This window comes from Eublepharis macularius, chromosome 8 (assembly GCF_028583425.1).
Source record: "Eublepharis macularius isolate TG4126 chromosome 8, MPM_Emac_v1.0, whole genome shotgun sequence".
NCBI classification, from domain to species: domain Eukaryota; kingdom Metazoa; phylum Chordata; class Lepidosauria; order Squamata; family Eublepharidae; genus Eublepharis; species Eublepharis macularius.
In genome coordinates this window covers 55,305,031-55,326,849 of record NC_072797.1, presented here as the reverse complement: position 1 = coordinate 55,326,849, position 21,819 = coordinate 55,305,031, and the positions used below count along the sequence as shown (strand labels likewise).

Sequence of the window (21,819 nt, the reverse complement as noted above, 5' to 3'; positions counted from 1 at the left end):
GAGAGCAGGCAGACTCAATGCCCAACGGTGCGCTGTGATGGCATGGAGAACCATGGGGCAAAGTGCAGAAGCAGCCTTTGGAAGCCCACGCTCTCCACGACGGATAGGGGGAATCCTTGCAGGGCAATCATCTTTGCCACAACACGAATGCCTGCCTCCTGAGCCCTCGACCTCACCCTTTTCAACTGCACTATCCCTGACCCTGATGGAACAACCTCCCCAAGGGTGGCCTGCTTGACCATTCTGCTCCGACCAGCAGCACCCTTGGGGCAAGGCTTCTTGCTTGGGGTGGATTCTGGTGACCCTCCCACTGATAGCTGGTAGCCCTCTGTCTCCCCCACCAGATGTTTCGCTGGCCGGGGACAGAGACCACAGGCTCAGGTGGCATGACTTCAGGTGCCTGGTCAGGACCATCGATGACAGGTGCTTCAGGTCATTGCCCCTGCGCACCAGGCCATCACTGACACGGCACCGCACCACACAGGGGTGATTCGGAAGGCCCCAAAGTGCCTCCATACAGAGAGTTGGAACTATGGCCCACTAACTGTTCCAGGGGAGGGAGGACGAAGGGTTACTGGCTGTGCTGCGGAGCTGGCAACGGAATACGGAGTGACGGGTGGACTGCAGGCAGGGACAGCACCGGGGGTTTGGGATGGGGATGGGATGGATGTTTCGTCGAACTCCAACCATTCCTCCATGGATCCCTCACCATCCTCCTCCTCAAACAGTTTAAAGAATTCCTCTTCCCTCAGCAGCAAGAGCCCTTTGGCCTCCTCCACAGCCCTCACAGTTGATTTTTGGAGAGCGGGAGTCTCTGCTGCTCCAGAGCCCTGCCCAGTACTGATTCCTGCGGGACAATCTTTGCACTTCTCCCCACGACCATCCTTGGCCTCCACCCAAAGTCTCATTATGCCAGCGAACAAGAATTAAGGAGGAAAGAAAAGCAGAGAACACTGTGAGCCCTCAGCAAAGGTGCCCACTGCGCTTGGCCCCAGGGCCTGGCAGCAGCCCTGGAACTAGATGGAGGGACTAGAGCCCTAGCCCGGCACTATTAATAATGTGAGCCCTCAGCCGAGGTGCCCACTGAGCTTGGCCCCCGGGCCTGGCAGCAGCCCTGGAACCAGAGGGAGGGGCTAGAGCCCTAGCCCAGCACTCCCAGAAACCTGACCAGATCAGGCTCTGATAATAATAATAATCAGTGTGAGCCCTCAGCCGAGGTGCCCACTGAGCTTGGCTGGAAGGCCTGGCAGCAGCCCTGGAACCAGAGGGGATAGATCCCTATCCCACCACACACAGAAAAAATCCCAGCTCCAATGCACTCTCCCTGTCTCTCTCCCAAAAGGCTAGCAACAGCTCTGTCCCACTCCACTGCCTGCTGAAACTGAAAGCCAGAACTGGGAGCACAGTGCCCTTTTATAACCAGAGGTCTCATAGAGAAAAGCAGGAAGTCTGTGGTTGGCAGTCAGAACTGCCTAACAGGATTTGCAGGGATGAGATTGGAGTGCCCATGGCTACAGAACACCACCCCTCCCCCTCCCTCCCCCCAGTCCCATGTAACCAATTTGGAGCTCCACACTTGGAAGGAAGACCTGCACATCAAGCTCAGTTGGGCTTAGATTGGTGTTTCCAGGGTGACAGAGGGAGTGCAGACAGAGTTCAGGCAGTCCCTGCTTCCGTTGCCAAGGGAATTGATTGAAGGTGCCTGACTATCTGGCTTCACGAATAGTGGACAAACACAAAAAACCAGGCTTGTGACGACCACTTGTTCATTTACAATGGGGCCTCACAAACAGCTTGTTCGCGAATAGACAAACGGGCTGTCCATGGGTTTTTTGCGTTGCTGTTCATGCCCTTGTCTAGTTATTACTATTTGATATTTGTCTCTTTAAACTTTTTTTTTGTTAATTCCCATTTCCTATTTATTGCAGATTCACGATAGAAATGATTGTCACAGCCCTGTCTGTGAGAGTCTGTAAGAGGGAAATTGCGTAAGCACACAGTCGCAATTTAGATTGGGCTGCCTACTTTATTTCCCTGAACAAATCCAGGCTTCCTTCACTATCACTTGTATTTTCAAGAGAGAGAAAACAACACTTCCTTCCAACTCAGTCTAGCCCATGAGATGGCCCCCACCTTGATACAGCTGAACTGGCAACTATCTTCAGTGGTCGAATTGTCTTGTGGGGTTCCACAGGATACAATCATATCCCCATGTTATTCAACCTCTATGTGTAAATCCTTTATGAGAAATCACTTTTAGCTTTGGAATTGGATGTCATCTGTATGATACCCAGCTGTACATCTCTCTAGCCAAACCCACTGGTGATGCAGTAGAGATATCGGGCCATTGGCTGATTGCTGTTGTCAAATGGCTGGAAGCAAACAAACTGATCTGAACCCAGACAGGACAGAAGTGACACTGGTTGGGAAGGCGGAGGTGTTGAAGGATATTGTGCTCCCCACTTTTGATAGGGTTCGGTTGACAGTTGCTGACTCTGTTATGGTCCTGTGGGTTATACTGGATCCAGCACTGCTGCTAGAGAAGCAAGTTAAGGCAGCTGCAAAAAAATGCCTTCTTCCAACTCAGTCTAGCTTGTAAGATGGCTCCCTACCTTGACATAGCCAATCAATAATTGCCTGTACACACACATTTTCTGTTGTGGCCCATGCCTTATGGAATGGCCTGCCTGATAAGGTTAGGAAGCCTCTCACTCTCCTGACTTTTGGGAGAGGGGCTTTTTATACAGGAAACAGGGCTATACTGTAATGAAATGGTTCAAAAAGATGCTTTAGTAAAGAATTATGGACTGTACTATTGTGTACTGTCTGTTGCTCTAAGTATGCTCTTCCTGTTTCATTTCTGTATTGCTTAGTGTCATGTTTAAATGTTTATGCTTTGTTTCAGATTTCTGCTTGTTTTCAGATTTCTGTGATCCAAACCCTATTGTACTGTTTATCAGATGTCTCATCCTGTTAATCATATGGACTTACACTGCGTAATCCACCTTGAATCTCAGTGAGAATGGTGGATTGTAAATAATGTAAATAATTAAATAAAAAAGGACCTAAACTAGAAGAGTTAAATTGCAGCTGGAATCTGAATTGCAGCTGCAGTGCATACAAGCTTAAAATACCTTTTACAGATTCATGGGGATCCATGACCTTTGCCACATCTGTTTTGGTCCTCAGAGCACCTTACTTTAGCATTGAGTAAGTTACAAACACCATGAGGAAAATATCAAGGGTTTCACAATGTATGTTAACTGCTAGGACCATAACAGGGATGGTGTTGCATGTTAATACAGCTAAGGACATAGATTATTGAAGCAACTTCCATTTAGGTAGCTGTATCCTTGTGAAAAACCAGCCTACAAACTTACATAGGAGGAAAAAAAGGAGGGCAGAACCCTACAGGATACAAAAAATGATTCTTTATATAATATTTTCAAAATTCCAAAAGTGCAATGTGCTCATAACACTTCCTACAGTGTCTTCAAAGTTTCAAAAATGCAACGTGCTCATAACACTCCATACATGATTCAGTACATATTACATAAACAATCTTACAAGGTAGGATGAATTAGAGATGATACCATTTAAATAACCAGTTCATGAAATATTTTCCGGGAGAGAATAGCCTACATAGGCTTGAGTCTTTGTTTGAAGTCAGTTTATCCTTCTATGTTATTATGACTTAAGGTGGAAATATCTTAGTTGTTGTTTCATTCCAGCATGGTGCAGATGTAATTGCCAGTGAGGAAACAAACGCTGGGGAGTGCTTCCTCCTGGGATAGCACGCCATAGAACGCTCTCCCCTGGAATGCTCTCAATCACTCAATCTGAGGCCGGCTGCGAACAGATTTCACGCCTGCTTCTTCAGGAGCTTCTGTTTTTAACCATCAAGTAAAAGTAAGCATCAGCCATACATTCATTCATCCCGGTGTGGGCGGCAGTGTCCTTTACACGCACATGATTGAGAGCATTCCAGGGGAGAGCGTTCTATGGTGTGCTATCCCAGGAGGAAGCACTCCCCAGCGTTTGTTTCCTCACTGGCAATTACATCTGCACCATGCTGGAATGAAACAACAACTAAGTTATTTCCACCTTAAGTCAAAATAACATAGAAGGATAAACTGACTTCAAACAAAGACTCAAGCCTATGTAGGCTATTCTCTCCCGGAAAATATTTCATGAACTGGTTATTTAAATGGTATCATCTCTAATTCATCCTACCTTGTAAGATTGTTTATGTAATATGTACTGAATCATGTATGGAGTGTTATGAGCACGTTGCATTTTTGAAACTTTGAAGACACTGTAGGAAGTGTTATGAGCACATTGCACTTTTGGAATTTTGAAAATATTATATAAAGAATCATTTTTTGTATCCTGTAGGGTTCTGCCCTCCTTTTTTTCCTCCCAGTTTATTACAGGTACAGCCACCTATTTTGTATTTACAAACTTACATAGGCATAAATATCCCTATGCATTAATGATTTCCTAGTTACAGTTCAGCACTAAATATTACAGTATGAGGGGAAAGTGGCATCCTTCCTTTGCCTTTAAATATGTAGCACAATTTACTTTTTCAAGAGAGCAGGGACAGTTAATGTCATTTCACTCTGGCAGTTAGTTTAGCAACCAATATTGTCTTAGTTAAAATATTTCTGCTGCTTTTTTTTCTTGGTTGGTCTACCAGGGTTCCCAGAAAATGCTTGTCTCTCCTGCCTACTCCATCATCAGACTACAGCATTGTAGGCATATTAACATAATCAAAAAACTTTCATCACCTACTTGAGATCCAGAAGTTGCAATTCATGGTGATAATCTCCCTGCACCGTCTTTAAATTTGAGTTTTGCTCTGAGTTTGACGTCTCTATCTTGCCTAATAGCTGCATTACCTAATGAGAATTTAACAGGGAACAGTCTTTGAGGCAGAACTCCAGCACTTCCATTAAATTCACATTATTGCTACAGAAACTCTGAGAAAGCAAGCTTTTCAGTCAAGCCATTCTAAAAAGCTTTTCTCAGAATTAATTTCACCGAATAATAAAGACATAGACAAAAATTATTATCATTGCCCAGTAGTTAATTAGACTCAGTCTCTACTATCACATCTCAAAAATCTATGAACTGATTTTGACTCTTAGGTGCAATTAAGACTAAAATGTTTGGGAGGGGGGTCCTGAAAGCTCCTTACACTTCCTCTCATGTAAGGGAGGGGAGGGTGTCTGATGACTGCAGATCCCCCCCCAATACAGCCCCCCTCCTTTCAGTCCATGACCTCCAGAGAATCCTCCAACCCACAAGAGCAGCTTTTCAGGGTCACAGGGGGCTGTAAAAGGAAGGAAGAGGTGGGAAAGCCCTATTGTACAAGCAGAGCTCTGCTTGCAGTTCTTAGGGTCCCAACCAATGGATTTGGGAAGCATAGTAAAGAATGATGGGATCAAGTTGGTGTCCCAAGTTACATATTATTTGGAAAGGTATAGTATGGTATTACTAGAGTCCATTGCTTCTACATTGTTTTGGCTTGGCTGGGGAGCAGGGGAGCAAGAATCCAGGTTGAAAATCCCTGGGAAATAGGCAGCTGCAATCCAAAATCACTGAGAGCAGTACTTATGGTGGTGGATTGAGATCAGGTCTGGTGCTTAAATGTGCTGTTAAAAGCATTCAATATTTAAGATTGTTAAGAGAGTGTAAGAATACCTGAGAGAGGTGAGGAGAGCATGCTCCCAATCTACTTTGTTATTGCATCTGTGGCTGGAACTAAGGATATTCAGCCACAGGCAAGTCTGAATCATTTATCAGGACTCACATTTATGAGGTTTTGTTGATTGCTCTCACTGTAGTTTATGGACCATGATCATAAATATCCATAGTATTATATGCCTCTTGGTAGCATTTAAACATTTGCTTTTTAGAGACTATAAGGACATTTATCTTTGCGAAAAGAGATACTTTCTTTTGTTTAGTAATCTTAGTTGCTGAATTTACTAAAAGATTACCATTACCACTCAGTTATAGCCCTCTCAGCCCAGTTATAGCAAACTTCTACATGGAATATTTTGAAAAAACGGCTCTAGAATCAACACCCCAGAAACCTACAGTCTGGTTCCGGTTCGTGGATGATACCTTTATCATTTGGAGCCATGGTGAGGAAGAATTGATGGAGTTTTATAACCACCTCAACAATATCCACCTGAACATACAATTCACCATGGAGAAAGAAATCAAGGGTAAACTTCCATTTCTAGATACCTTGGTCATCCGCAAAGCAAACTTTCAGTTAGGTCACAAGGTCTACAGGAAACCCACTCACACAGATCAGTACTTACACAAAAACTCCAATCACCATCCTTGACAGAAAAGAGGCATAATAAAAACATTAATAGACCGTGCAAGACGGATATGTGAACTGCACTTTCTCAACAAGGAAACTAATCATTTAAACCACACACTTCAAGCAAATGGCTACACCAGAAATGAAATCAGAAGAGCGATTAAACCAAGGATAAATCAAACAACTAAGGAAAAACGGTCTTCCACAGGAAAAGTGTTTTTGCCATATATCAAAGGAATCACTGATCAGATGGGAAAACTTATGAAAAAACACAACCTACAAACAGTATTCAGGCCCACCAGAAAAATACAACAGATGCTACAATCAGCAAAAGACAGTAGAGACCCCCTCACCTCTGCAGGAGTATACCGCAAGGACAAGGTTACAACGGGACCACACAGCGTAGCATCCAGACAAGAATAAAAGAACATGAAAGACACTGCAGACTTGGCCATCTGGAAAAATCAGCAGTGGCTGAACATAGCCTAACTCAAACAGGACACAGTATCCTATTCCAGGACACTAAAATACTGGACAACATTTCCAACTACTTCGTCAGATTGCACAGGGAAGCCATTAAAATTCATAAGCATAAGCACAATTTCAACAGGAAAGAAGAGACTTTAAGAATGAATAGATCATGGTTTCCAGTTCTGAAAAACACCAGGCTAACAAAATACTCTACATCCTACAATAGCCCTGCAGAGAAGATTAGCATATCAAGCACCAATCCATATGCAAAAGAACCGCCTCAGGATACAGTGAAGCCTCCCTCCATTAGCATTTCACACCCTGGGAAACTCTTACAGGATGACTCAGCCCAAACCCACCTTCCTGAGTAGATATAAATGACCTGCCAACATCTTTTCCACACTGACACTGAGAGATCTCTGTCTTTTGGTGCTACACCTCTGAAGATGCCAGTCACAGCTGCTGGCAAAACGTCAGGAACCACAATGCCAAGACCACGGCTATACAGCCCAGAAAATCCACAACAACCATCGTTCTCCGGCTGTGAAAGCCTTCGACAATACACTTAACATGGTGTGCATAAGGTAAAGTGAGAGTCTGTGTAAAATTCTAATGCACATCTGCAAAATAGTTTCCCACACTCCCAGTTCAGTTTCATGTCTTACATCTAGTGACACGGGAAGGATTTCTGCAAAAGCAGGCATTTCCCCTTGCAAATCTCTTCCACAAGTTACCTTGTAGTTTGCATTGCGTACAATTGTCCCTGGCAGCTATATGGAGGGGGAATGAGGGAGAGAATCTATGCAGTCTGAAGCACTTTGCACAATGTGCTAGTGGGAATCACATGTGGGGAAACCACCCCTTAAGTAAAGAACTGTGTGATTATGCCCTGGAAAACAAACTCTGCAGTCAGAAATACTACATGCTATAGCCTGTTACATAATGGTCACATAATGTAACGTTCCCTAATGCATGTGGATACTTGCAACCTAGGGAGAAGGCTTGCTATCATCTTTTCTCTTGGACTGCTAATTTTTCTATGTGCAAGAAGTTTAACATTAGGGTACAAAAATGTAGTCTTCCACTTGCCATCTTAAGTGGTAAAGTTCTAGCATGGTTGTATCATATGATTATTTCTTAATTCGTAGCTCAGCTTTGTATACTGTTTGTCTAAAAATTGTTCCGCAGGAAAAAACTTCCTATAAGTTTTTATTCTGCTTAATGTCTGCATGTCAAACAGCTGACTTTGTTTTTACATAGTTTAGAAATCTGCTTTGTATGACTCGGACATTTATTTATTTTATTTCCCATTCTTTGTGGAAGCTATATTTCTTAGTTTTACCAAAGGAGACAAATCTCCGTCGAGCCCCTTGTTACATTTTCCAGAAGTATCTTCACTCACATCCTCTTGGAAATAATTTTCCTTTGAAAGAGCCACAATCAATGTAAGCGTAAGTTATGTGAATGCAATGAAGTAGCATTAGAAGTGTTAGCATTAGAATGAGTTGGGGCCATTCAAGCTTCCTGCACAGGAGTGCAGGGTGCTCCTTGCACATAGGGTGGCGAGCGCCACCATCAGCAGGGGTGAGGGGGCTGCTTGTACACAGAGTTGGAGAGTACCATCATCTGCAGGATTCAATGCAATGTATGGGCAATAAATTACAGCTAGAAATTAAGTAAGTGTGAACATTTTAAAATAGCAGGGCGAAAGAGGTGATTATATTTTAGAATTCCTGAAGTACAATAACTTCAGTCTTGACCTACACAAGTAGTAGTTGAGACTAGGACAAGTCTTACTGCCCAAGGCTATGTGTGTTTACTCAGAAGTAAATCTGTCTGACTTCAGTGAGATTTACTTTCATGTAAGTGCACATAGGATTATAGTTCTAGTCTCAACATAACTGGAAGACTTCTGTGAATATTACCTTTAGTTCTCAGTTACATGGAAGGCTTCTTTCCTGTTAATACAGAGCATCTAAACATTAATGTTAGACCCACATGCAGATCAAATACTGAAATGTGAATAATGAATAACAAAGGGCCTTGAAATGAGAACGCGAAAAGGCATTCACAGCCCAACCATGTAACCACTGTGCTACAGCATTGCAAGCACAGATAATTTTGTCTGTTACACATGCAGATCTTCCAGAAGTGAGCTTTTACATGCAAAACTGATTCTGAAGCATGCTCTGACTCTTATCTTTATCAAACTCTCTGACGCTGAAAGTGCAGCTTTAAAGGTTTTAGACTCCTATAATATTCAATCTAAAATCTTTGATCTTAGACATTGAGATTTTTTAAGTATAGTTATGAGAACTGTTTTTAAGTAGTTCTTTATAAATAAATGTTCATAAATGTATGCACTGTAGTACAGTACTCAGTTCTAAGTGCTGCAGAAATAATTGGGTTGTAATGATGCAGCTTTGCTTCGGGTTCTCCCAGGGCCCAATGACTCATTTCATGGCATCGCATCACATATATATATAGTTACTGTGATCATTCTGGAATCATGTGCCATATTGCAGTACTGCTGTGTATTTTCCCACAGGAGTACAAAACAGTGCTTGCTCATTTCCTAAGAGGCCAAGCTGCATACAACGTGGTATATCCTTCATCAGCCGTCTCAATGCCTTTCTTTTACTCAAATACAACAGCAGAGGCTGCCAGTTTGCTTGTGGGGTGCTGTTCCCCCCCCTTCCATGGTGTTTCTCAACCTAATTTTTTCCCATAAAGCTGTTGTAGGCCCTGTGGGAGTGGAAATACAGGCAAAGCACAACAAACAGCTTCAGAAGGGTGTTAAGAAAACATAGTGGCACAAGAGTGAAATTTGCCCCTAAAACGCAAACTGGTTGTCTGCTGCTGCATTTCAGTAAAAGCAAAAAAATGTTGGGAGACCAACTCACAGATAGTTCATATATCATGTGTGGTTTGGGCCTTACCTTGCCGCTCTTTTTGTCTTTGCCTTCCATTAACATCCATGAACAGTTTTGAATAAAATGAGGGATGAGGGTAATGTTTGACATACTTGAGACTAAAATGACAAAGACATTTTTCTGCAGACCTACTCACCTTCATCTCTATATTATTAATATAATTTTCCAAGGTAGATTGGATGGCATGGATTTCTCTATCTAGTTCTTGAATTTTATGCCTGATGCTGTTTGTATCTCCAGAGAGTTTTGCAATGCTGGCATCACATCTAGAAATGGAAGTTAACCATAAAAACATGGAAGCTCCAACACAGCCCAATTCTCTCCATTCCAGTCATTCGCAGGGTCACATACACACACAAAGCTGCCTCACACGGAATCAGGCCCTTGGTCCATCAAGTTCAGTATTGTCTACTCAGACTTGCTATAGTTCTCCAGGGTCCCAGGTAGAGAGGTCTTTCACAACACCTTGTCAATCCTTGGAGATGCCAAGGATTGAAACTGGTACCTTCTGTGTGCACAAAGTAAATGCATTTCCACTGAGCCACAGCCTATCTACATCTCATTCAGGCCTTTAGATATTTAAAAGAACACCAAAAATAATGTATACAGCATGCAGTTAGTGCCTTGATACTACCCAGTCTAACCAGGCTCTAAGCATATAGCCTTTAACCAGAATGAGGAGATGACAAGACTGATGTAGTGGCTATGAAATTCCTGGTTCAAATTTCACTTCTACCATGAAGTTCCTTCATGGCCTTAGACAAGCCATTCTCAGCTTTATTTACCCCATCAAAAAAATGAAGGATGAAGTACTGGTAAGAAGAACACAGTCTAATGAACAGTTATGATTTTGCTGGTTTTATTTATATTTAATGCATCTCACTATACTGCTAATGTAATGATTGCAATACAGATCACGAGTTGCTAATATCAAAAATTAGAATAAAGCTGAAGGGAAACACCAAAAGAATCATAGTGCCAAAATACAATCTAAATAACATTCCTGAAGAATTTAAAGACCAGGTAAGGAACAGATTTGCAATACTAAGTTTGATTGATTGTGAGCCAGAAGAATTATGGGCTAAAACTAGAGATATTATCAAGGAAGAATGTGCAAAGACTATCCCTGTAGCCAAAAGAAAGGAGAAGCCTAAATGGATGTCTGATGAAACTCTTAAAATTGTTAAAGATAGACAAGAAGCAAAAGCGAAAGGCAACAGAAATAGGGTCAAAACTCTAAATGCAGCTTTTCAGCAGCTTGCACACAGAGATAAAGAAATCTATTATAATAACCAGTGCCAAGAAATAGAAAAGAACAACAAAAAAGGAAGAACAAGAGACTTGTTCCAAAAGATCCGAGAAATCAAAGGGAAATTCAAACCACAGCTTGGGATGCTGAAAAATCAATATGGAAATACAGTATCTGATCAGGACAAAATAAAGGAAAGATGGAAGCAATACACTGAGGAACCATACAAAAGAGATGGACGGATGACAGATACTTTTGAAGAAGAATCTTTTGATGAAGAACCAGAAATCCTAGAAAGTGAGGTAAAAGCTGCACTCAAAGCAATTGAGAGAAACAAAGCACCTGGAGTAGATGGAATACCAATAGAGCTATTTCAAGCCACAGAAATGGGGTCCATTAGAATCTTAACAAGAATATGCCAACAAATATGGAAAACAAAACAATGGACCACCGACTGGAAACACTCTACATTCCAATCCCCAAAAAAGGGGATGCCAAGGAGTGTAGCAACTATCGGACAATTGCGATAATTTCCCATGCAAGCAAAGTGATGCTCAAAATTATACAGCAAAGACTCTTACCATATATGGAATGAGAAATGCCAGATGTTCAAGTTGGATTCAGAAAAGGAAGAGGCACCAGAGATCACATTGCAAATTTATGATGGCTAATGGACCATACTAGGGAATTTCAGAAGAAAATCAGCCTGTGTTTTATAGATTACAGCAAGGCTTTTGACTGTGTAGATCATGAAAAGCTATGGAGAGTCTTAAAAGAAATGGGGGTGCCACAACATCTGATTGTTTTGATGCGCAACTTGTACTCTGGACAAGAGGCTACTGTCAGGACAGAATATGGGGAAACAGAATGGTTTCCAATTGGCAAGGGTGTCAGACAAGGATGCATATTATCTCCCTACCTGTTCAACCTCTATGCAGAGTATATCATAAGGAAAGCTGTATTAGATCTAGAAGAAGGAGGAGTGAAAATTGGTGGGTGGAACATTAACAATCTGAGATATGCAGATGACACCACATTACAAGCAGAAAATAGTGAAGAGTTAAAACAACTACTGATGAAGGTTAAAGGAAAAAGCGCCAAAGCAGGATTACAACTGAACATCAAGAAGACAAAAGTAATGACTACTGAGGAACTACTCAATTTTAAAGTTGACAATGAGGAAATTGAAGAGCAGCTTTGAGGGAGCTAGATAAGATCCTTAAAGATAAAGATGTCTCTCTGGGAACCAAGATCAAGATAATCCAAACTATGGTATTTCCCATTGCCATGTATGGATGTGAAAGTTGGACGGTAAAGAAAGCTGACAGGAAAAAAATGGATTCATTTGAAATGTGGTGCTGGAGGAGAGTTTTGCAGATACCATGGACAGCCAAAAAGACAAATAAGTGGATACTAGATCAAATCAAGCCAGAATTCTTCTTAGAAGCTAAAATGACAAGACTAAAGCTATCGTGCTTTGGTCACATCATGAGAAGACAAGGTTCTCTGGAAAAGTCAATAATGCTAGGAAAAGTGGAAGGCAGCAGGAAAAGAGGAAGACCTAAAACGAGGTGGCTTGACTCAATAAAAGAAGCCACGTCCTCCAGTTTTCAGGATCTGAGCAGGTCTGTTAGAGAGAGAACGTTTTGGAGGTCTTTCATTCATAGGGTCGCCATAAGTTGGAGACGACTTGAGGGCACATAACACACACATATTGCTAATGTAAACTAAGCATCAGTTTACATGGCATGAGATGCTACATGGACTTGAATATATATGAAAGGGGAAGTACTTATTTGTTCATCTTCGTTCTTCTGTGCCTCCACACATGGGGACTGCGCAGGCGCAGGCCAGCCGCCGGAGAATTCTTTATCGCTTCTATAGCTCCGAAGGGGCCGTTTGTCGCGCGCCTCAGCGACCGTTTTCCCGCCCAAACGGTCACATGCTCCTCCAGCGACCAACGGCCCCTTCCCTCAGTTCTCTTCTTGCCGCCGCTTGGAGAGAACGTGTGCTTCATTGCTCTGTGCTCTTTTTGTGCTTTGTGCTTCTTGACTGGATATCTTTGGCTTTGACTTCGGACTTTGGACTTTGACTCTTCTTACGTTTGCTGATTTGGATCGTTTGTGGACTCGGTAATTATAAATCAGACTGTCTGACCATTCTTTTGCCTGCCCCTGAAGATGGCCTCAAAGGCGCTCTTCAAGCATTGCATTCAGTGCCACACAAAGATGGCCCAGACGGATGGCCATGAATTGTGCTTGTTTTGTCTGGGGGAGACCCACAATGTCCCGGCCTGTAAAATATGCCAAGGCTTTACCAACAAGGCCCGGCAGGAGCGCAAGGCCCATCTGAACTCCTCCCTGTGGCAGAAGGTCATGTCCGAGGGTACTCCGCTGCCTTCCCCCACGGCTGGCCCTAGCCCCTCTGCTGAAAAGCGTTCCCGAGCGGGCTTAGTGGCTTCGGCGAAGTTGGTGTCAAGATCTCGGCCGACGAGTGCTGCAGCGTCGAGAGCGGCCTCTCCGGCGCGGGGTTCGGTAAGACCGCCCCGAAGTGCTTCTGCATCTCGGTCGGATCCGAGGGCGTCCAACTCGGAGACGAGACTGGTGGTGCCGAGTCCACGGTTGGAACCGAAGAAGACTGCATCGGTTCCGAGGAAGTCGACGTCGGGTAAGGTGTCGAAGCTGAGGCCGAGTTCCACCACGAGCCCATCTTCCGGGGGAGCATCGGTTCCGAGGGCCTCATCGGAGCCACCAGCCAAGAAGCCTAAGAAGGCGCACCACCATCGATCGCCGCGCCCGGTTCCGACGGAGGAGGTGATTGAGATCCCCCGCACGCCTTCTCCCCATCTGGATGCGCCGGTTCCGGAGGAGGTACCTGATCCAGTGGCCTTCGAGGAGGTACCGGGCGAGTACTCCATGGCCGCGGATCCGAGCCCGTCGACCAGCCGTCGGCACCGACCATCGCCGGCTCATCGGTCCCCAGCAGCTTCCAGCCGTGATCGGCGCCGTTCCGGGGTTGGGAGCGTCGGTTCCGGGCACTCGGTGGAGTTGCGCCATCATCAGGCTTCCTACATCCCTCCGGCCTACCACTGCCAATGGGAAGGGGCGCCTGTCGGTTTCAGGTACTCGGATCCGAAGCCGTCCACATCGATGCAAGGTTGGTTCCCTCCGCCGTTCCGGGGAGAGGAGTCGCTGCACGGTTCTGAGGAAGGGGAGGTTGAGAGCGTTGGGGACTACCGATCTGAGTCCTGGTCGGAACCGTCCACAGACGACAACGTGGCTCCCAGCACCAGCTCCCCTTACGAAGACCTGAGGATTTATTCGGACCAGATGGCCCGTATGGCACAGGCACTCGAGATGGACATCTCATCGGCAACCCCTCAGAAGAAGGACAAGCTCCTGAAGAGGATCTATGGTGACAACCCGGCTACAATTGGTTTCCCCATGTTGGAAGGGATTGAGGAGATCGTGGAGAGGGTTTGGAAGGTGCCCTGTGACCAGCCTGCGACGTCGAAGAGGATAGAGCAGCTGTATAAAATCAAGCAGGGCACCTGGCAGTCATTGGCAAAACACCCTCCACCCTCCTCATTGGTCACCGAGGAAATCCAGCCTCGCCGATCAGGCCCACCTTCTGCACCACCAGATAAAGAGGGCAGGAAGATAGACGCGATGGGTAGGCGCCAGTACTCCATCTCCTCCCTGGGCCTCAGGATCGCCAACTATCAGACGATCATGGCAGGTTACCAACTGTATTTGTGGGAGAAGCTGGCATCCTACGTAGGGGACTTACCTCCTGATAAGAAAGCTGTGGTCTCCCTGCTCCAGACCGAGGCTGTGCGGCTGTCCAAGCAGCAGATGAACGCAGGAAGCCATGCTGCCAACACTGCTGCGCATGGGATGGCTTCGGCCATAGTCCTTAGGCGTCACTCCTGGCTACGGTCAACGGCCCTCTTGCAGGAGGTGAGGTCGAGGGTTGAGGGCCTGCCCTTCGAAGGGGACTCTCTGTTCTCGACATCTACAGATGACGCCCTCAAGAAGAAGAAAGAGGACAGGCAGACGGCGCGGTCCTTGGGGCTGGCCCCGGCGGACAAGCCCACCTCCAGACCACGGTACGCTTCACGGTATGCTCCGTACCATTACCAGGGCAGGTTCCAGCAGCAGCGGCCTGGTTACCAGCAGTATCCTGTCTATCCACAACGGCACTACAACCCCTCACAACAACCTAGGAGGCGTAGACCCTTCAAGCCTCGCCCGTCACAACCTCCAGCCCAGCAAAAGGATCAGCAGGGTCTTGGGAGGCAGTACTGATGGATCAACCCAGCCGTACCCCTGAATTTTTCGGACAGACTGAGGCCTTTCCTCTTCGAGTGGGAGTCAATAACATCTGACTCATGGGTCTTAACTATCGTTGATAAGGGATACGGGCTGGAGTTCGTTGAGCGGCCTGGATGCAGCTCACCCCAGTCAGCTGTAAATAATACTATGGCCGAGCTGGATGCGGAGATCGTGTCGCTCTTGGGCAAAGGTGCTGTGGAAGAAATGGCCTATGAGGAATCTGTAAGGGGGTTCTTCTCTAGATTCTTCCTGGCACCACGTGTATTCACCAAATGTGTGGCTCCTGTGGTCTCCTTCCTGCGGGAGGAGGGCTGTACCATCTTTCCCTACCTTGATGACTGGCTCATCGTGGCTGGGTCGGAATCTAAGCTGGTGCAAGACATAGAATTGGTACTGAGCACTTGCAAACGCTTGGGGCTCCTGGTAAATTTTGAGAAATCCAAACTGGTACCCAACCGCACGGTCTCTTACATTGGTGCACTGTTAGACTCTGTGGAGGGTAAGGCTCTGCTCCCCCTGGAGAGGGCTAGGTCCCTAAGGGGTCTTGTGTCCATGTTTAAGAGGAACCGTTTCCAATCCGTGCGCACTATCCAGTGCTTATTAGGTCATATGGCAGCAGCCACCTCTGTGGTCCCCTTCGCTAGGCTGCATATGCGCCCTCTCCAAAACTGGTTTGTACGGAGGTACGATGCTATGCAGCACCCTCCGTCACTCAAGCTCTCCATCCCAAGGGTCATCCTGTCCTCCTTGGACTGGTGGTTGTCTGATGACAATTTATTTAAAGGGACCCCTTTTGGCTATCAGCATCCTGACATCACGGTGACCACTGACGCCTCTCTGCTGGGATGGGGGGCTTATTGTGGTGATGTATGTGTGCAAGATGTCTGGTCTGAGAGGGAAAAGACCCTCCATATTAATGTGCTTGAACTAAGAGCCATTCGTTTCGCACTTGTGTCCCTTGCAGCATTGATACAAAATCGCCGGGTGTTGGTACAGACGGACAACACGACGGCCATGTACTACATAAATCAGCAAGGGGGTACAGCATCCATGGCTCTCTGCCGGGAAGCCACGCTCACTTGGCAGTGGGCAATCAGGAATGGTGTGATGCTTCGAGCTATGCACGTGGCAGGTCCGGACAACACTCGGGCAGATGCCCTGAGCAGAGTCCTCTTGTTGGACCACGAGTGGGAACTGAACGCAGAGTGCATTGGGCCGATCTTTCAGATGTGAGGCCACCTGGACATAGATGTGTTCGGACAACACCAAGGCCCAGAGATTCTGTTCGAGGGCTGGGAGCGACCCCCTCTCTATTGGGGATGCCTTCCAGTTTATGTGGACCCAAGGGGAGCATTATATGTTTCCACCGTTCCCCTTGATTCCCAGGGTTCTGTGCAAAATAGAGGAGGACAGGACAGATTGCATCCTTGTGGCCCCCTTTTGGCCCAGACAGATTTGGTTTCCCAAGCTCCTGCGAATGTCCCAGCGGACGTAAGTGAGTCTGCCTCCCCGGCAGGACCTTCTGCGGAACGGGAGCCTGTTCCATCACGACCCCGGGAAGCTGCACCTGTCGGCCTGGTGGATCATTCCCCACCAGTAGCATTTTTGGATCAGGTGGAAAGGGTCTTAGCGAATGCAAGGAAGCCGTCCGCTAGGCGCTCCTATGCTGCTAAGTGGCATAGGTTCAAGGCTTGGGCACTTGCTAAAGGAATGGTGCCTGCCAGTAGCTCCCTTGGGCTCATATTTGATTATCTGTGCCAGCTGAGGGACCAAGGGTTGAGAGTCACCTCCCTCAAGGTCCATCTCGCAGCTATCTCTGCTTTCCATTCTCGGGTAGAAGGTAGCACAGTGTTTTCTCACCCTAAGTCCCGCCAGTTCCTGAAGGGGATGTTTAACCTTTACCCACCAGTGTCACCTCCTGTACCTCTGTGGTCTCTATCCCTGGTGCTTTCACGACTGATGTTGCCCCCATTCGAGCCTCTGGCAACCTGTCCCTTGGACCTATTATCGTACAAGGTGGCATTCCTGGTGGCCGTGACTTCTGCCAGGAGGGTTAGTGAGCTGTCGGCACTAAGATCTGACCCCCCTTTCCTCCTATTCCACTCTAATAGGGTGGTCCTGCGTCCCTGCCTAGGCTTCCTGCCTAAGGTGGTGTCCGCTTTTCACCTCTCGCAGGACATTACACTGCCTGTGTTTTTCCCCCAACCTTCTTCAAAGGGGGAAAAGGCCCTTCATACATTGGACCTGAAAAGAGCCCTAGCGTTCTACTTGGACAGGACTAAGGTCTTCCGTGCTAGTCCTCACTTGTTTGTGTGTTTTGGGGCCAAGGATAAGGGTAACATGGCATCTTCACAGACCCTGTCATGATGGATCGTGTCGGCCATTGCTAAGGCCTATGCTCCTGCTGGGGTGGCTTGCCCACTTCAGGTGAGAGCCCATCCCACAAGGTCTCAAGCTGCCTCTTCGGCGCTCCTCAGGGGTGTGCCCCTGGTTAGCATTTGTAAGGCGGCCACATGGTCCTCTGCTGACACTTTTGTGAGGCATTATGCCGTTAATGTCAATGCAGAGCAGGATGTATCTGTGGCCAAGGCTGTCCTACATTCCCTGTTTTCCTAAGGGAGTCTTGGATGGTATGGTGGTATTACAAGACCTCTTGTGTTTGTATATATATGTGTATATATATTTATTGGACGTATTTATTGCACATGTTGTGTATATGTATATATATTCATGTATAGTTAGTAGTATATTTATTGCACGTGTTGATTGTTGCTGAGTTATATATAATAAAATTGAGTTGGACTTCACCCCACCTTCCTCATTGTGTGAAGCTTGGTACTCTCCCATGTGTGGAGGCACAGAAGAACGAAGATGAAAACAGGGTTAACATACCTGTAACTTATGTTCATCGAGTTCTTCTGTGCTGACACACAACCCTCACTCCTACCCCGCTGTGAATTCCAATGCACGATGCTGTAATGGCTATAACGAAAATTGGTGTCTTTAAAGGATTCTGGCTATGTGTATTGGTTAAGCGGCGGCAAGGGAGAACAGAGGGAAGGAGCCGTTGGTCGCTGGAGGAGCATGTGACCGTTTGGGCGGGAAAATGGTCACTGAGGCGCGTGACAAACAGCCCCTTCAGAGCTATAGAAGCGATAAAGAATTCTCCGGCGGCTGGCCTGCGCCTGCGCAGTCCCCATGTGTGTCAGCACAGAAGAACTCGATGAACATAAGTTACAGGTATGTTAACCCTGTTTTCTCAGGCACCTACAAACTGTTAAGATCATCAAGTAGCAAAAGTTGACCTATTTACATTTTCTATTGCATGAAGTGATCTGTAGGTCCTTCAGAGTTATAGTTTGGTCTTCACACCTTCTGGAATTGGCAGTAGTGTTTTATTTAATTTTTTCTACTGGAGGTTTTTCACCATTGCAAATTAAGCCAGCTGAACATTTCCACAAGGAAACCCTCAGAGTAAGCAGTATGCAAAAAGCCCTTATATGGTAGTATAATTCATTTTATTGTATTGTTGCTTAACCTAAGGGTGATTATTCACACACAGTTCCATTAAAAATTAATTGTTAAATATAGCCAATGAAGGCAGCCCTTGTTCTGCAATGTCAAAAAGATGTGCTGAGCCTAGAAAATTCACTTTTCTGTCTAAAAATAAATAAATGGAATCCTTGGCCTTCAAGGTGGAGGGCTCCACCACAGGAAAAAAAACATCTCTTGTCACCACCTACCTTATCTCACCAGGTGGGGCACAGAGAGCAAGGATTGAGAAGAGGCTCTCCACTGGCAAACTGGGCAATATGGAAGGAGGCAGTCCCTCCAATGTCAGTGGATGTCAACATTCACTCATAGATTGTGTTGGGCTTACCTAGCCACTCTTCCACGTAGATCCCCAACTCCTTGCAGATGTTTATGGTCCAGGCTTTGTACAGCAAAATTGGTTCCTGATGTCACATCATCTCTTGTTTTTATTTGTCTCTCTAGCATCTATGATTTTACAGGGAATATTAAAGAATTTACTGGCATGTGTTCAATTTTCCATTAATAAAATTATGCTTTTATTACATTGTTTGCAGCATGAAAAGTTACTGTTCTATTGTTCAATATGTTTAGCAAGAATAATTGAGTTAATAAGGAACAGTTCAGAATTGCATCCCAGTCTGAGACTAACAGTGCAATCCTGGGGGGGGGGGGGCAAAAGCACTTAGGGAACTGACTGAGAGGTACATCAGTGTATCCTGGACTTCCGCCAGCATACCCCCCCACACACACACTTCACCACAGCCCTCCACTGGCACACAGCTGCAGCAGATGGGCATCGGTGTAACTGTAGTGTAAGTCTCTGCACTGGTGCCCAGAGGGGCCGGGGGTGGGGCATGACTTAACTCCATTTTGTTTTTATCGATTTTAACTGTTCACCACCCAGAGCCCCTGGGGATGGGCGGTATATAAATTGAATAAATAAATAAATAAATAAATAAATAAATAAATAAATAAATAAATAAAACTCCCTAAGCCGTTTCAGGCCCAGGGGTGCTCCCAGCAGCAGTGGAAAGTTACACCATGAAAAACAACAGCATAGCCCATAGGTGCTCACTGTATGAAAAAGGTCAACTGTCCCCTATGGCCGTCCCCACCTAAGCAGCCCAGCAGAGCATAGCATACCTACTACCACAGAGACCAATCCACTCACCCCTACAGTGGTCGAGCCCCCTCCTCAGCATCCAATCAGTCCTTTGCCCACTCTACATAATCTCCAGCCAGGGCACCCAGTAACCCAGGTAAGTAGGGATGTGGCTGGAGGCTCTGCCCAAGAGCCCTGTGCCATGGAGACAGAGTGTGATACAGGAGAGAGTGCCAAGGTGGCAGGGCAAGAGGGGGAACTTTGCAAAAATCAGGGTATACTTTGCACTCACACATGGAAGGAGAGCTAAGTCCAGAATGGCTCACTAACAACTTTCACCCAAGTTACCTTACAGGTTTCCCATCTCCTGAGTCCTGGCTTGGCGGGGGGGCGGGTTGAGGAGCTGAAGAGTCCACTGCCCCGCTTGCTTGTTCACATCGGTGTCCCTCACCCATGCCCCCCTAATGCTAGCAACTGTGGCTGAAGCTTACTGAAGGGAGCACAGCCCCTGCCCACGAACTGACGCAGTCCATGCCTGCTACAGAGGCAGCCGCCCAAGGAGCCATGCTTGACACAGCCGTTGGCAGGAAGAGCTCCTAGCAGCCCATGCTGGGGCTCCATTCACAATCCTTCAGCTGGGTTCCCCCCTCAGGCAGAGGAGAGAGCACAGCCAAGGGTTGCGGTTAATGAGTACTCGCTTTCATAACTTCTTTTCGATAGCTGGCACACAACTCCTTGACTGTTTCCCTCACAGTATCAGACTTGCAAGCAGCCACATGAGCAGAACATCCAGCTGCAGATGAGTACATTCTCACCAGAGGGGCATCCATCATCTGGTTGCTGGCAGCATCTGTAACAAGGGAGCCACCGCTGCTGCCTGTAACCATGGACACCCTCCCAGGATGTGGTAGACTGAGCTGTGATTTGTGCGAGGCCAAGCCCCTTGTCACACATGTGTCTGGGGTGCGGGGCCCACTCCTGTTTCACTGTCACTGAGGCTCAGTGTGCCATGAAACAGCCAGATGCCTTGGGTTGTGCACATGGAGGAAATGGGATCAGGAGGCGGGGCTACCAGACACATGATTACTTTCGAGAGGTGCTGGAACTGCATTCCACCACATTCTGGCTAAAAAAAAAAGCCCTTGCCATGACCCATCAGGGAGGCCAAGGAGCATGGCTGATCCAGCCCACAGTGATCCTCTTCAACTGCCATTTGAGCCCAGCCCCAGGAGTGGTTCCCCAGGCAGCCCTCATTTCCACCTTGTTCCTGAGAAGGTAACATGAGGAATGGATCTTGTAGCTCCGACTGCTGTGCAAACAGGCTCAGTTCCCTTCCCAGGCAAGAGGACTTGGCAATATCCAGACATCCCCTTCACTTTTTGCAGTTCAATAAAGTATATGTTGAACAACAACTTCCTCCCTGTCTGTTTGCTTGCATGCAGAAGATCGTAGTTCCCCACCTTCGCTTCTTTGTAGGTTTGCTCTTTCACACATCCCACAGGGTGGTCTCTGGCTCTGGGCTGGTATGGATAGGGTGGCCCTGAAGAGACTCCAGGTGCCTCTGTGCCTTTGTGTGGCTCTGCTGCCAACAAGAGCAGGGGTCCAGTGGCACCTTGGAGCCCCACCCAGATTCCCTCCCCCCTTCAAACAGTAAGGTGGGACTTGGAGTGTTTCCTGTGTGTGTCTTGCAGGAGGGCACCATGGAAGACTCTCATTCTCCAACAGCATCTGATAAGCCAGGCAGAAGACTACTGCATGTGGGGACAAGGTTGATGCTGGGAGCGGGAAGAGGTGGAGTGGCATCCTGGGATCTCTGGGGCTTCTTTCCTGCACAGCCAGACCACTCTCCCTTTTTC

The 21,819-nt window shown here is 46.5% G+C and overlaps 1 protein-coding gene across 3 annotated transcripts in view; it reads right to left on the bottom strand.

The window, feature by feature from the left end:
* The window catches only part of FAM81B (family with sequence similarity 81 member B), a 62,965-nt gene that overhangs the window by 19,000 nt on the left and 22,146 nt on the right, over positions 1–21,819 (bottom strand). For all 3 annotated transcript variants that reach the window (XM_054986869.1, XM_054986868.1, XM_054986867.1), the window contains exons 4-6: positions 19,208–19,326; positions 9,881–10,010; positions 4,795–4,901 (exon numbers count right to left, since the gene is read on the bottom strand). In XM_054986869.1, the coding sequence (XP_054842844.1) occupies positions 4,795–4,901; positions 9,881–10,010; positions 19,208–19,326 (356 nt within the window). The remainder of the gene's footprint in view (positions 1–4,794; positions 4,902–9,880; positions 10,011–19,207; positions 19,327–21,819) is intronic.